Source organism: Triticum urartu, chromosome 6A, assembly GCF_056163025.1.
Source record: "Triticum urartu cultivar PI428250 chromosome 6A, HENAU_Tu73, whole genome shotgun sequence".
In the NCBI taxonomy this organism is placed as follows: Eukaryota; Viridiplantae; Streptophyta; class Magnoliopsida; order Poales; family Poaceae; genus Triticum; species Triticum urartu.
Window position 1 is genome coordinate 461,457,343 of NC_141878.1, and position 15,548 is coordinate 461,472,890.

Below are 15,548 nucleotides of genomic sequence, written 5' to 3' on the forward strand. Positions count from 1 at the left end.
TCCTACTCCTACCGGGAGTAGGACTCCTCCCCTCAATCCTATTCCTAATAGGATTCCTTAAAGGGGAGAGGGAGAGAGAGGTGGCCGGCCCCTCTCCTAGTCCTAATAGGACTAGGGAGAGGGGGGGAGGCGCAGCCCTATGTGGGCTGCCTTCTCACCTTTCCACTAAGGCCCATGTTAGCCCATTTGGCTCCCGGGGGGTTCCGGTAACCCTCCCGGTAATCCGGTAAAATCCCGATTTCACCCGGAACACTTCCGATGTCCAAACATAGGCTTCCAATATATCAATCTTTACGTCTCGACCATTTCGAGACTCCTCGTCATGTCCGTGATCACATCCGGGACTCCGAACAACCTTCGGTACATCAAAATGCATAAACTCATAATAACTGTCATCGTAACGTTAAGCGTGCGGACCCTACGGTTCGAGAACAATGTAGACATGACCGAGACACATCTCCGGTCAATAACCAATAGCGGGACCTGGATACCCATATTGGCTCCCACATATTCTACGAAGATCTTTATCGGTCAGACCGCATAACAACATACGTTGTTCCCTTTGTCATCGGTATGTTACTTGCCCGAGATTCGATCGTCGGTATCCAATACCTAGTTCAATCTCGTTACCAGCAAGTCTCTTTACTCGTTCCGTAATACATCATCCTGCAACTAACTCATTAGTTGCAATGCTTGCAAGGCTTTAAGTGATGTGCATTACCGAGAGGGCCCAGAGATACCTCTCCGACAATCGGAGTGACAAATCCTAATCTCGAAATACGCCAACCCAACATCTACCTTTGGAGCCACCTGTAGTACTCCTTTATAATCACCCAGTTACGTTGTGACGTTTGGTAGTACCCAAAGTGTTCCTCCGGCAAACGGGAGTTGCATAATCTCATAGTCATAGGAACATGTATAATTCATGGATAAAGCAATAGCAACATACTAAACGATCGGGTGCTAAGCTAATATAATGGGTCATGTCAATCAGATCATTCAACTAATGATGTGACCTCGTTAATCAAATAACAACTCTTTGTTCATGGTTAGGAAACATAACCATCTTTGATTAACGAGCTAGTCTAGTAGAGGCATACTAGTGACACTCTGTTTGTCTATGTATTCACACATGTATTATGTTTCCGGTTAATACAATTCTAGCATGAATAATAAACACTTATCATGATTTAAGGAAATAAATAATAACTTTATTATTGCCTCTAGGGCATATTTCCTTCAGCCTGAGACGCCCGGGTTATTCTTTTTGTTACCGATCAGTGATTGGTCTGGCTGTCCGGGCGTTTGAGGCCGATTTGAGGTGCCTGGTTGTAGACGCTCTTATAAACTAGACCAACCAAACAAAGGAACGATTCTCTCTTGGCATGGCATCTTTTGAGTAATATATTCACGTGTGAGAACTCTTCTCCAATGATTTCTTAGAAAAAAATGCGGGATAGGTTGAAATTTTGGTCATCCTATCCTATGAAATGATTCATCTCTTGCATTGCGGACTTTAGAATTTCGCATTAATTAGAAGTGTTGGGCGCGTTTCGTTGTGCCGTTGGTGTTGCTAAGATTCCATAAAGATACGAATTGGTTTGACACACGGGTAAGATGATGAAGTGCGTTCTTTTTTTTTATAATATGGTGTTTTAGTGGGATTTTCATGTCAGTTCGTGATATCCGCTAATCAACAAAAACACGTATTATGCTGGTTGATGTCGATTAATTTAAGAAATTATTGATCCACTCAAAATTGTGAATCAAATCTAAAATTGATACCTCATCTCAATGAGAGGGCTCGTTGAGAAATAGTTGACGAGGTCAAAATTGTAAACCAAATCTAAAGTCGAACATCTCAATTGAACGAGAGGGCTTTAAAATAAGGGTGCACGGTTTTTTTTTTGAGCAAGAATAAGGGAGCACGGTGAATTCCCATAATTCCATGTACAAAATATGTGGGCCTCGAGGTCAGACCGCCGTTCACACGGTCGGCCCAATACTAATGGGCTGGAAACACCCACCCTGGTCATAGGGTTTTAGTGGGGTTTCACCCCACCCTGGAAACACCCCTCAAAAAAGAAAAGAAAAACTCATCGCAGAGCCGCCGCCGACCGTAGCACAGCGGCAGAGAAGTGCGGCAAGCGGCCATGGACTTCTGCCCGGCGTGCGGGATGCTGCTGCAGATCCAGCCGGCCACCGGCGGCCACCGCCTGCGCCTCTTCTGCCCCACCTGCCCGTACGTCTGCCCCATCAAAAACAAGGTCTGCCCTCAAACCCAATTCCGCCTCCTCGTTCCCTTGCGTCGTTTTACTCTGATGCCCCCGATCGAGTTGTGTTGACGTGCTTGTTGGTGTGACCCTCGCTTGGCGCAGATCGTGAAGAAGGCGAGGCTGGTCAAGAGGGAGGTGGAGTCCGCGGAATCTGCCCCCAAGACTGAGGGTGAGCCCAAGGAATCGGCCCCCAAGACTGACGGTGAGCCCAAGGCCGATGGTCAGCTCAAGCAATCTGCCCCCAAGACTGAGGGTGAGCTCTTCACCCTCCTCTTTTGCTTAGCTACTGCCTACTGGAATAGTCGATTGTCCTCACCGCTCAACTGTGTGCATAACTAGGGATTATCAATTGTTGTTCTTCCTTCTGGTGTCAGAAAAAGGAAGACGGATTACGATTTTTTTTTCTTTTTGTTGCAACCCTGGAAATTTCTGTTGTCAATAGAGTTGCTCGTTCTGGCACCAATAAGGGGATTTTCTTCACATCTTCCTTTCGGTGAATTGTACTATATTGAAATATATTACCCGAAGTTGTTTTGTAATGCAAATGTAGCTTAGGATTTTTCATTAGAAATCTTTTTCTTTACAGTTTTTTTCTTAAAGTTCACACGCTAGCTTATTTCGAAGAATGACACTTGCTTACCAGCTACCACCCTGTGTCACCTTTTTCTGCGTGGTGGTGCCATGCGCCCATGCCTAAGGCAAATCTACACTTGTTATTAGGAACAAAGTTTTAAAAGCGTTAGGCGTTAATTGTGCGTTTTGCCACCGCCTCGTGCTTTTCTAACAAAAGCGCACGCCTAAGCGCTAGGCGTTTTGCTATCGCCTAGAGCCTAGGCATGCTTAAGCGCCTTTTTCTAACCATGTAGTACATTGAGCTGCAGTCACCTAACTTGGGTCATCGAACTCCCAAACTGCAGGTCTAGGTCGTTAAACTTCTTGAGATGTTTCTCTCTAGGTAATTGGTATGGCATCCTTTGTGTGACAGATCAAATGACATGGCATGTTCACTGATGCCACTGTGCTTGGTTAGTACCTGATGACGGGCATGAGCACTGTAATTTGCCCTCAGCCTCCCTAGAGTCTTGACCTTATATAAATTTCTGCATGTCAGGGACCCAATGAGAGCAAGGAATTAAGGCCAGCTAAGTATATTGCCATAATAGACTTTGCTAATGGATGGAAACTACATAGGCTGCCCAAACTAGTTGACACCTAGAGTGATCCACTTAAAACTAGTTTAGTAGCCTAGATAGGCAGTTTGAGAGTACAGTGTCCTACTTGAACCTGCCGGTCAAGTTTTGGGACCAGTAATATGATTTACTCGTAATTTTAATGCCTTTGTGCTCACATTTCAGCCAGGGCACTGGCATAGAAGTGTTCGTCTGCCATGCCTCCAGCTCTGGCATTGTCCAAGGGGACTAATTTTAAAAGTAATTTAGGTTGTTCTTTTAATATTCTTAAGGGAGTTGTTCCTTAATATAAATTGATTAGGTAAATAAAGGAAGCCAGGTCGCTTTTTTATTAGGAAAAATAGACGGAAAAAATTCCATATGATCCTAGAAAGGAAAAGTAGAAATGACGGAATAAAATGTTTGGAGAACAAGTAATGTTAGTTTCAAGTTAATAGGATCCTTGCTTAATATGTTTCCTCTCTTTGAAACTTCAGTTATACCAGCCGATACCAACAAAAAGCTTTATATTGATATCTTTTATAGTGTCAACATATATAGCAGAAAATATTCATTTTGGTGTGTTTAGATTGGCTTGTTGTACTTACTACGTTGACTTGCTTAATTCCTTTTTTTTTACAAGAGCCTTTTGAGAATGCTTAATTTTATAGGCCAAAATTTATCTTTTTACAGTGAAGTGAAAATCTTTTTAGCTGTGCTTGTCTGTGTGAAAAGCAATTTGGCGGACATGACTATGGTACAGCATGTGTCTGCTGTAACCTTTTGATGACTTTGTTGTAAACATGGCTAATGTTATATATAATTGCAACAGACTGTCTACATGAGTAACCTGGAGCGGAATTCATATTTTGCCAAACACTCTGCTAATACACATATGATGCATTCGCTTTCAGGTACATGACCAAATTGACACAATGGAGAAACATACTTTTGGCAGATGTGGATTTGATTAGTACATGTCTACAAGCATTGTGAAACTTAAGAGTATCTGGACATGCGAACATGTGGAGCTTCTTTGATCAAATTATGTTGCAGCACACAATGCCAAAAGCCACCAATCTTGTGCAAAGTAAAGTGATATACATCTGACAGTGCAGAAGCTCACTTCAATGTTGGTTTGTTAATTGGACGCTTCCTTTTTTTGCGGGGTAATTGGACACTTCCTTTATGTGACATTGCAGGCTTTTTGGTATGGAGATGCTTTTTGTGTGTGTGTGTGCGCGCGCGCGCTAGAGGTGTTGATTTGGTGTATGAATACTCTTATTCAACCAGCACAAGAATGGGTATGATTGTGAGTCCATGCATAACTTCCATTCTCCACCCTCGAAACTTGTACTGTATGAGTTTAGGTTAGGGGTCGAGAAGACAATGAAGGCAAGGGGTTCAGCGGCCCGACAGTGGCACTCTGGTCCCCTGTTGACAAATACTCCCTCCGTATTAAAATATAGGATGTTTTTTTTAGGCTACAGAAACATCTTATATTTTGGTACAGATGTAGTAGATGTGTGTTGGGTTGCCGACAATAAACACACACGCAATATACTTCTTCTTTTTATTACTTAAGTAGATCTCATAATAAGTATGTACATTTCAGAAGTTGTGTTAAAATCTAAGTTTTAGGTTTCAAATAATTCTGAAAATAATACACACATACCTGTGGATGTATACTACTTTGTATGTAATTTTTTTATAAGAGTTACACAAAAATCTAGCACATGTACTATTCACTTTACTATAAAAGCACATGATGTTTTTGTGTACAGCTCATATCAAAACAAAATTTCATAATGAATTTTTACACCCATGTTGTACGTTGGTAAGTACTTGTGTATTTTATTTCAGATTTTTTGGAAACTTAAAAAGACAATTTTTGAAATTTTGGGCTCCATTAGGTGGTAAATATGAAGTGATTATCAGGGACATTATAGTAGCTAGTTCTTGAGAGTGGATTTTTTATTTTTGAACGTTCAAAAATCATTTTTAAAGTTAAAAAAATCTGAAAAAGTACATAAATACTTATATGTGTATACAGATGTGCATGATACAAAAAAAAATCATGTGAATTTATAGTGAACAGTACATGTGTTAGAAATACGTGATTTTTTTTCATTTTGTGTAGCTTTAAAAGGTATTTCTTCATGAAATTTCGCAGACAAGTAGTATACATCCATATGTATATCACTATATGTGTATTTTTTCAGAATTTTTTGAAACTTAAAATTTGAATTTTGAAGTTTTCAAAGGGCTCCATGGAGCTCAAGCTCCATTAGGCATTCCCCCTAGTTCTTCCTTTACCTTGTGTAATTTTGTCCATGAAAAAAGAGGCTCAAATTATGAATACCCACAATCTAGCTAGTTTTGATTCTTCGTTAGATTAGCGTACCTCATGATATTCTTTGTATCCCGTTGATTATTAATCAATAAACCTAGTGGATTGTGCTAAAAAAGCAAATAGGAAAAGACCAACTAGGATAAAAAAACCTAGGGTTGGTTCCTAACACCATTGTCCCTTACTTGCCCCTTCGTCTCTCCTCCCAAGCAAATAGGCGACTAGGGTTCCTGTCAGTTATAATACTCCTATAAAAGAGCCGTTGCAGCTGATATAAAACTATGCACACAAATGAAATGCACAACAACAGGAGCAATCATCTAAATGACAGGACCAAGGCCTCCTGTACTTCTTTCTGTTGGCGCTATGGATGAGCCACTTGATCTCCTTGAACTTTGCTCTGCGTGCACTATTTAACCCTCAAAAAGTTTGGTTAAAAATTGGGGAACTACATATACTAGAAGAACGCCCGTGCGTTGCAACGGGGCCATATTAAATTTAAGAGTTCAATATTAATCATGTTAATAATACATTTAATATTCTCATACATATCAAGTGACACTGGCGACTTTTTTTGTCAATTTAGCAACGGGCTCAGTTGCAACGGGCTCTTTATACATATCAGACAACTCGCTAGTACTTAAACTACAACTATGGCTACCAATATTTTTTTGTCAATTTAGCTCAGCAATAGTGCCTGGCTTAATAGACTGCTTTGCATTCACCCCCTCAGAAGACAGAGAGAACCAACTCAACATGTCAGAAGATTAACAGAAATTTCATTTGTATGGCATGAACATATAGCAGGAGCACCAACACATAGATCAGCAGAGAGCAGAGCACAACATACACACACTCGGGCCATCTATATCATACACAGACAACAACGCACACAAGCATCACGCTGGCATACACATACAGAAAAGCAGGCACACACGCATCATGCACATTGGCCGGTGCGACGCACGCAGAGCAAGTACGTACGCACGGAGAGCAAGCTAGCAAGCACGCACGAGTCCAACCCCGCCGCTGCATGCGCTGGCAGAAGGTGAGACAGCAAGGGAGACTGCACATTGAAGCTGTCCATGCAAGGCTGGAGGTGCTGGGCCGGCGACGACGGTGTCAGGACGGCGCTTGATTCGTTCCCGGTGGCGTGGAGCTTGGGGCGGCAACGCGGCGATAGCTAGTGCTCGGGGATGGGGGTTTGGGGCGGGGGCAGTCGACCCGATGGCTGGCGAAGTTAACGGGTTCGGGCGGCTGGAAATTCGGCGGGTGGCGGCGGCACAGCGCGAGGATGGGACAGGCGAAAAACCTAGCGGGCGTTCAACTACCAATACCCACGCCTTTTTTTAGGGGAATTGCTTGTGAAAATAACGTGCGACGACGACTTAGCGAGTGGATCCCCTTAAAAAAGACATAGCGAGCAGATTCCCTTAAAACTGGTAGGAATGGATACGATTGATGACGTTCATAAATAGTGGTGAATGTTGGCCTAATTTACTATCATCATGCATGGAAACGAATCATCAAGAAAAAGAATACTTCCTATTACTACACTCATAGGAAGCTTCCTAATCTCTGCTACCAAACAGTTTCTGCCCAAAAAAGGAAGGAAAGTTATGGACGTGATTCGGAAGGAAACAAACGTTATGAAGATTAATTGTGATTGATTCTTTTACATAAAGACATTACTAAATAATTTGCGTCAGTATGGAAAGTTCTAATCCGTTCAGTTTTTTTCGTTGTGTGAGAGGGTGAAGTGAAAATAAACCGATGAAGTGGGGGAGGCGACGAAAAAAATCTACGATGGTTAACCTACGAAAAAAACCCGGACGAAAGTGATGGGACGAAAAAAACCTGGAAGCGAGACTACCAACTGCTTTATTAAGAGTAGAGATAACGAACACGCAAAGATCGAATGTTTCAGCTGCAATATTCATTCCAATACTGAAACTTCTGCAGCCGTGTATCTACAACAGTTGCGTTTTCCCGATGACACATCAAAGTCAAAGTTGTAATGCTGGGAAAACTCAGAGCTAGCTAAAGAACTAACTAATTATAAACGCACTGGGCAACAGTGCAAATCTACATCGATGACAATGATCCTACCGATTATTATAACCCACATTTGCATGACCAAAACACAAAACTGTAGAAGCAGGAGGCAGAGGAACATCTAAAGACATTCCGATGATGTTTCAGACAAGACACACACGATACTCGAACTTAAACATCATTCATTATATTGTAACCACTTCTCCTGTCCTCCTCCTTCCATAGCTTCTTCCCGCATCCTTGCTAATTCATCAAACCAATCTTTGTACTCGACTTCAATCAAATCAAGCTCCCCATTCAGCACATCTTGACTATCGGTGATGGAAATTGACGAGCAACCACTCACCAGCTCCGAAGGAGGCGATGCTTCATCTATATGGAAAATCGAAATGTTCCTTGACCCATCACCTAGAACATGGTTGCAGTCTAGTTTGTGGATTCCCTCTTTGTACCCACCACAGTACATAGTCCCACAGTCACCAGTGCCATCGTATCTCGGACTTTCAGAACTCCCAGCAAGCTGCGCAGAAAAGTCCGACCCCTCAGAGCACTTTGGCCCCTCTAGGTTAGTTGCACTTAAGACAGATTCAAGATATTTATTCGGCGATGCACTGATATCTTTAGGATGCATTGTACTTTGAACTAACACATAATCAGGTGGCATCTCTAATGGGTTCTGCTGGGAAATAGTTACTTGCTCACTTCCACACGTTTTAGATTCCACATATGGACTCATCGCTGCATCATTTGCCAGTTTCCGACCAGGAACAAGATTGACTATCAGAAGGTCAATAAAATCAGCAATGAAAGTAACATCGCAGTCTGCTAGCTCCAACTGTTCAACCATTTCCGCAGCAACAGACATAGCTGTGTCAGATTCGAGGTAGAAGAGGAAATGGATATTTCTTGCTTGACCTGTGAACAGAAAGTCAATGGTATCACAAAAATATAGTAATTTGAGTTCCAAACAACATAAAGTAAGTCATACCACACAAATCAGCAATCCGTAAAACCAGTGAGACTGAACTATCATCAACTTTCTCGCCCTTTAGATTGAGTTCCGTGTTTCTGTTGGTTCTCGTGAACTCCAACACGGAATTATGTGGAGACCCAACGGCATTTTTCTCGCCCGAGCTAGCACACATAGATTCATGAGTATCAACGTCCATGTGCAAAGATTCCGGAGAGATCCGTACTGCTTTGGGAATTGTTGATGGAACCGTAATGCTAGCAAAACTATTTGCATTATCGGGGCAAAGAAATGGATCTTGCAATAGATCTTTGGCGGACAGCCTCTCAGAAGCAGGAACTAAACATTTCTCAATGAAATTCTTAACTTCAGCATTTACAATTTTGGACAGTGCAGCCGGTTTGACACCCTAAAGATTAGAGACAGTAATTCAGAAAAGATGCTCAACTGAAGCACAACTCTAGAATATAAATAACACACTTACCTTGGATACTTTTTTAAAAATCTGAGCTGCATTTTTGCATTCATTGTATGGATATTCAAGAGTGAACATTTCCAACATGCACATACCGAAGGAATAAATATCGACCAGTTCATCGTAATTCTCATCATATAGCTCAGGTGCCATGAATTCAGGAGTACCTACCAAAATAAAGAAGAGTTGAAATATCATAGTGTTGTATCAGGTGCAAAAAATAATTTTTTAGAAAGTGGTTAGAACTCAAGAGTGGGTTGTTGAAAATACACAACCATATAACATGTCTAAATGAGAGAACAGGTGTGACCTTGGTTTTCACAATTCAAACAACCATGTATTGCAGAAGATTATACTGATATAAAGATGTCAAATGGTGGAACCATAACATACAAAGTTGTATCATAAGATAAAAGAACCATAAGATATTTGTTCAGCAAACATGGAAGACAATAAACTAGCAAAAATATTATTACCAATAACACTTCTTGCTTTAGGCGTTAGCATAATTGTAGCTAGTCCAAGATCTCCAATCTTAACTTGTCCATGATTGCCATTAACAAAAATATTATCACACTTCAGGTCTCTGTGGATAACCGGAGGTTGGTGGCTGTGCAAGTAATCTAATCCATGAAGAATCTGTCTTGCCCAATTCTTTATTGCTTTCAAATCAACGCGTGGATGTTTCCGTCGGTAACTAGAGATGCACAAAGTTGTGATGGTGTCATTCTCAAGAAAGATGGAAGTAGCAGCAGAGCATGGGTCAATGATTACTTACTGCCTAAGACTGCCAGATGTAAACAGTTCAGTAATAACATTGATTGTCTTCTTTCGATCATCGACCCAATAATTGTAGAACTTCATTACATTTTCATGCTTGAGTGATTTCAGTAGATGAACTTCCGAGTAGAGCCTCTCAAGGTTATCTGGACACTGCATCAGCTCATCTATGCTGACTTGATTCCATGCAACTTCAATACCTTCGGCCTCATCAAATGCCTTGTAACTAAATCCAAATTAAGAATGAAACACAAGTTACAGACAGACCCATGTAATAGTCGGAAGAGATGTGTAAAAAAGTAAACAGAAAGATAAGCAATGTAGCATTATAATTGCGTAGCAATTTATCATTAACCTGATATGAATCTATTTACTGAATGCCACCACAAGTCTCCAGAACAATTTAGAGAGGCTACATCCTGAAATGATGATATTCCCTCGGTCCAAATCACTTCAGACCCAAGTTGCTCAGCCTATATTATCTCCTAAGTAGTTTCTTGGTACATATGGTTATAGAAAGGCTGTCGGGAGTCTAAGATATGATTGAGTACTACATTACTACTGTTAATTAAACTAGGGCCTTTCTGGTTATTTTGAACAAAGTGGAACAGCGACAAAGGGTACCTTCACTACGGCCATAAGCCTAAAACTGAGCATGTGCATTAGCAACTAAAGTATGAATCATTGTATTAACCTCTACACCTTAATTAGAGCGACATTGTTAATAATAATACTCCCTCCGATCCATATTACTTGTCGCAGATTTAGTACAATTTTGTACTAAAGTTGTACTAAACATGTGACAAGTAATATGGATTGGAGAGAGTACAAAATATACTAATACTATGCCAATCTTTAAGGTTTGGAAAGAAAACGAGGCAACCTATCAATTGACAAAGAAACACAAATGAAACAATATGATAGTAAGGGCATACACAGTCTTGACAGCTCCTCTCCCCAACACCTCATTGTACTGCAACAAGGGGAAAAAATCAGATCAATACAATAGGCACGGATGGTTTTGTTGATCATTTTAGGCACTCCCTCCTTGCTGATTTTTAATAATCAATGAGCAAATGGGCAAAATTTTCACGCTAACATAGCTCTAATGCAACCTTTATTGATAAAACAGGATGCACTGCTCACAATGTGCACGACTCTGCATTGTTTATCTATGAAAGGAAGCAACAAAATGCTGAAAAATATAAGTTTTTATAACGACAATTCGTTTCACCGCAGGGTCAAAAACTAGCATGGAAATCTCAGGTCACATTGGCATCAATGAAACAAATCAGAGTCCAAGCGAGATCAATCATCAGAAAATAAAGCACCAAGCGAAATCTTACGCGCATGTATCGCCCGGTCGGATCCACCTCTATGTATTCAGGATCGGTCGGCTCATCCCGATCGCCAAATACCTCCATTCTGGATCAAACGAATTTGGGAACACAGAGAGGAAGCGGGAAAAAAATTGGAGCCAGATCGGTGGAGAAAGCTGGACGGAGGGAGGGATGGGCTTCTACGCACAGCACGCTGCCGGCCAGGAAGGGGATGACGGCGCGGCATGTGCCTGGCGTTCAGTGAAGGGCTCGGAGAAGGGGGCATACGAAGGCCGCATTCGACGGGGGCGGCTGCCCAGCGACGTCGGCTTCACCTGTCCCACGGCGACGCCCATTGCCCGGCACAAGGCGGATTGCGGCAGCACCTTATTCTCCGCCGGTCAGTCTCCTCCCGTCGGGTATGCAGAACCCATCATCGGCGGGTTCCCTGCTGCAACGTTGGGATTACGGGGAGGCAGAGCCGGCGGCCACCGAGGGTAGGGTACGATTTTAGCTGCCCGGAGATGCGCTGGTGGAGGCGAGGAGAAATAAAAGGGAGAGATTGGTAGCGGTGAGGAGGAAAAAGTGGAGGCATGGAAATAGTAACTGACATTCTGTTCCGTTAAGATACGGGATTGGTGTCTTGTTTAATTTGCGGATTTTGGATAGCAATGTTCAAATATACTCTACTTTTTTTTGCCAACATTGATTTTTTTTTGAGTCGGAGTCTGTCATTGATTTTCTTTTTGAGTCGGAGTCTGTCATTGATTTTTTTTTTGAGTCGGAGTCTGTCATTGATTTGAGAAAGGACAGCAATAACTTTCGACTGATCGGCCGTTAGGAACGGATCCGATCCTTTGTTTGCATGCAACTCATTTTGCCTAATTGCATGCAGATGTCTATGACGAGCAAATATGCATGCATGCGTAAGTTTTTTTATAATGTCAGTAAATATTTTAACGAAAATTTAAATTTGAAATTTTTTGTAGCTCAAACCGATTGCCCGATCAAACACTATTTTCACATAAAAAATCATCGCGACGAGAGATTCGAAACCAGATCTCATGTTGACATGTTGCGATGATTTTTTTTTTTGTCGAAAGTTACCACGTGTGGCCTATGTAAGTTATCATGCCCAAAGTTGAAAAAAATCGCTCGTAAGCGAGACGGTTAGGGCATCTCCGACGCCGACCCTCAAACGGTCAAACCTCCCGCATCCGTCTAGACTGCATTGTCCGGACCGCGGAAGCCATTCAACACGTTTTTGTATCGATCTGTGGCGTGATCCGGACATACTTTCTCCCATAAACCAGAGACAAACGTGGGAAGTTTTACGGAAGTCCGGAACGTTGCCATGCCCGCTTCTGACCGCCCTGGCCCACCCAAAACCCCTCCTTCCTCCCACGCGTGCTTCCCGCCCGAAACAATTAGCGCCGCTCTAGAGCGTCAGTGCCCACATTCATGCCCGGCCAGAGCGGACACGGCCGCTCACTAGCGCCGGCATTGAAGTGGCACGCCGGCCGAGAAAGTGCAGCCTGCGCCGCTTCCCCGTGCAGGCGACTGCTCCGCGTTCAAACGACACGACGGCCGCCCGTTCGTTCGTCTGCCACCCAAATTAATAACACGCGGTTGCCAAGGCGGCTACTCCGGCACCACCCGTCCGTCCCTCTGCCGCCCACCATTGCTATATAAACCGCTGCCCCGACCATACTCGCAGTCATCCGTCTCCCATACCTCTCTGCACCACTCCCACCATGGATTCCTCCCCCACCAAAGCTCTCTGGGACGGGCTGACGCCAAACCATAAGAAGGAGATGACCGGCCAGAAGGCAACCGGAGGACGATGACTTCCCAATGGAGTAAGCGGCCAACAACGAGCCAGCGCCACCCTCCTCCTCCTCTTCCGCGCCACCCTCGCCAAAGCATTGCACCATGACCATCGGCGACGCCGTGCCCATTACATGGGTATGGTGCGGGAGGAGCGGGAGGAGCAGTTCCACGAGGCGCAGGCCAACACTGCCTACAACCACCACCTCCTCTAGGAGCACCTGTAGACGGAATATGTTTTTTCTATTTTATAACACACGGTTATTACTGAAAGGATCGAGATGGACCTAGAGGGGGGGGTGAATAGGTACAATTACAAATTTTAATTATTACTTAGCAATTTTAGGCAATAATGCGAAATATAAAAGTGAGCCTAACAATTGCAAGTATGATGCTAAGAGCTAAGCAAGCTAAACAAGTAACACAACTATGTGAGTAAGCAAGCATAATATGATATAAGTAAGGACAAGAGACAAGTAGCCACAAGTAGGGAGTTAGGGTTAGGAATAACCGCAACTCCGAGAGACAAGGGTGTATGCCAATGTTCACTTCCTTGGAGGGAAGTTACGTCACCGTTAGAGAGGTGGATGTTACCACGAAGGCACACCAATGCCACGAAGGCTCACCCTATTCTCCCTTTGAGACAACACCACGAAGGCGTTTCTCAACCACTAGTGGTAGACCTTGGGGTGATCTCCAAACCCTCACAAACTTTCCACGGTAATCACAATGATCGATTCCTCTCCGAGTGACTCCTACCGCCTAGGAGTCTCCAACCTCCAAGAGTAACAAGAACGACGGGAAAAGCTTAAGAACTTGCTCAAATCACGAATTCCTTTGGTGAGAAGAAGGGGAAGGACTGGATCTATCACTTGATTGGAGAACTTCTCTCAAATGTTCCCAAATCCCTTGGGGGTCTAGGATTTTGTGTGGGGGGATCAAGAGAGGGAGTGAAATGTGTTCTTGGAGAGCTCAAAGTGAATGATCAACCTTATCCCGTGGAGGGAGGAGGCTATATATAGTAGTAGTGTAAAAACTGACCGTTGAGCCACTTAGTGTACTGAAGTTGTCAGACGTCCGGTGACACTGATTGGACCGGACGTCCGGCCGGGCCGCCGGTCGTCCGGTCGCTGGGAATCCTATCAGGCCACAAAAGAAGCACGAGGCACACAACCACTGGACATCCGGAAGGTGCCGATCGTCCGGTGACCGGTCGTCCGAAGTGGATCAGGAATCTGTTAATAAGTGTTCTATTGAGGTTGTATCGAATTTCCGGAGAGAAACGGACGTCCCGTGACCGGTCGTCCGGAGTGGACCGGATTTCCGCTATATACTTTCTGTGAGGATGCACCGGACACCCGGAGAGAGCCACATGCCCGGTCGGCTGTGAAGGGCCAGACGTCCGTAGAATACCGGTCGTCCGATGAAAACAGAGCACACTAGCTCATGAGCACAAAGAAATTTGTGCACAAGTTAGTGGAAGAGCTAGTGGTGAAACAGAGATGTTGTGAGAGGATACTTTGTGGGTTTTAGCAAGTCTTTCACGAAATCCGACGATTCCCTCTTAATAGTGCGGGATCCCTATACTCAAAAACAAACCGAAAAAGAGCCAAAGCTATTGTCTTGTATCTCCGCTCTTGAGTGATATATATTTGTCCGTAGTCATGATCCACACACGACCCTTGAGACATAATCCTGAGATATACTTGATAAAAATGATTAGTCCCCTATATGCATGTTGTCATCAACATCAAAATAAGATTAAGGGCATGATTGAACTTTCAATCTCCCCCTTTTTGGTAGTTGATGACAACATACATGCACTTCTCAATATGTAAAAAAAACTTTGAATATCAAAAGGATTTGTTGTGGAGCTCCCCCTAAACATGTGCATAAATAAAATAAGCACGAAGAGAGCTCCCCCTCAAAATGATACCAACACAACCAAATCTCATAAAGTAAACAAGATAACATAATACCATAATAGGCTCCATAGATAGGTGTATTACACAACCCATAAAGGTTCATCACTCATAGCATAGTGCATAAAACGACAATAAACATAACATTGGTTTGATACAAGCTAATCTCACAGCATTACATAATAGATAAGTGCCTACTCCCCCTTGGCATCAAATACCCAAAAGGGGTCAGACCATCATAAAGCATCATCATCACCATCATCATGAGCACCACTGCCACCAGCCTCATCAAGGAAATCAGACCACTCAGGACCCGAGGGAAAGCCAAAGTCAGAAGGTGGATCATCAGGAAGACGTTCATCATCACTCACATTGAAAACTCCGGAGTCTCTCAGACGAGCCTTC

The 15,548-nt window shown here is 43.2% G+C and overlaps 2 protein-coding genes across 4 annotated transcripts; one reads left to right on the forward strand and one right to left on the reverse strand.

The window, feature by feature from the left end:
* The first annotated feature begins 2,051 nt into the window (after positions 1-2,051).
* Positions 2,052-4,766, forward strand: LOC125528266 (uncharacterized). Of its 2 annotated transcripts, none has more exons than XM_048692760.2 (3): positions 2,052-2,267; positions 2,379-2,529; positions 4,360-4,766. In XM_048692760.2, exons 1-3 carry the CDS (start codon positions 2,154-2,156, stop codon positions 4,365-4,367), a joined length of 273 nt encoding a protein of 90 aa, XP_048548717.1. In that variant the 5' UTR covers positions 2,052-2,153; the 3' UTR covers positions 4,368-4,766. The 2 variants fall into 2 exon arrangements, with proteins under 2 accessions (XP_048548717.1, XP_087384457.1); XM_087528331.1 differs by having other exon boundaries at positions 2,379-2,528; positions 4,346-4,766.
* Positions 4,767-7,832: 3,066 nt separating this feature from the next.
* LOC125528267 (putative serine/threonine-protein kinase WNK4) lies at positions 7,833-11,962 on the reverse strand. Of its 2 annotated transcripts, XM_048692761.2 has the most exons (7): positions 11,422-11,962; positions 11,011-11,048; positions 10,074-10,301; positions 9,772-9,992; positions 9,305-9,462; positions 8,839-9,229; positions 7,833-8,765 (listed from the first exon to the last, which is right to left on the reverse strand). In XM_048692761.2, the coding sequence occupies exons 1-7, from the start codon at positions 11,497-11,499 to the stop codon at positions 8,029-8,031; spliced, it is 1,851 nt and encodes a 616-aa protein (XP_048548718.1). In that variant the 5' UTR covers positions 11,500-11,962; the 3' UTR covers positions 7,833-8,028. The 2 variants fall into 2 exon arrangements, with proteins under 2 accessions (XP_048548718.1, XP_087384459.1); XM_087528333.1 differs by lacking the exon at positions 11,011-11,048.
* Between the last annotated feature and the right edge of the window lie 3,586 nt (positions 11,963-15,548).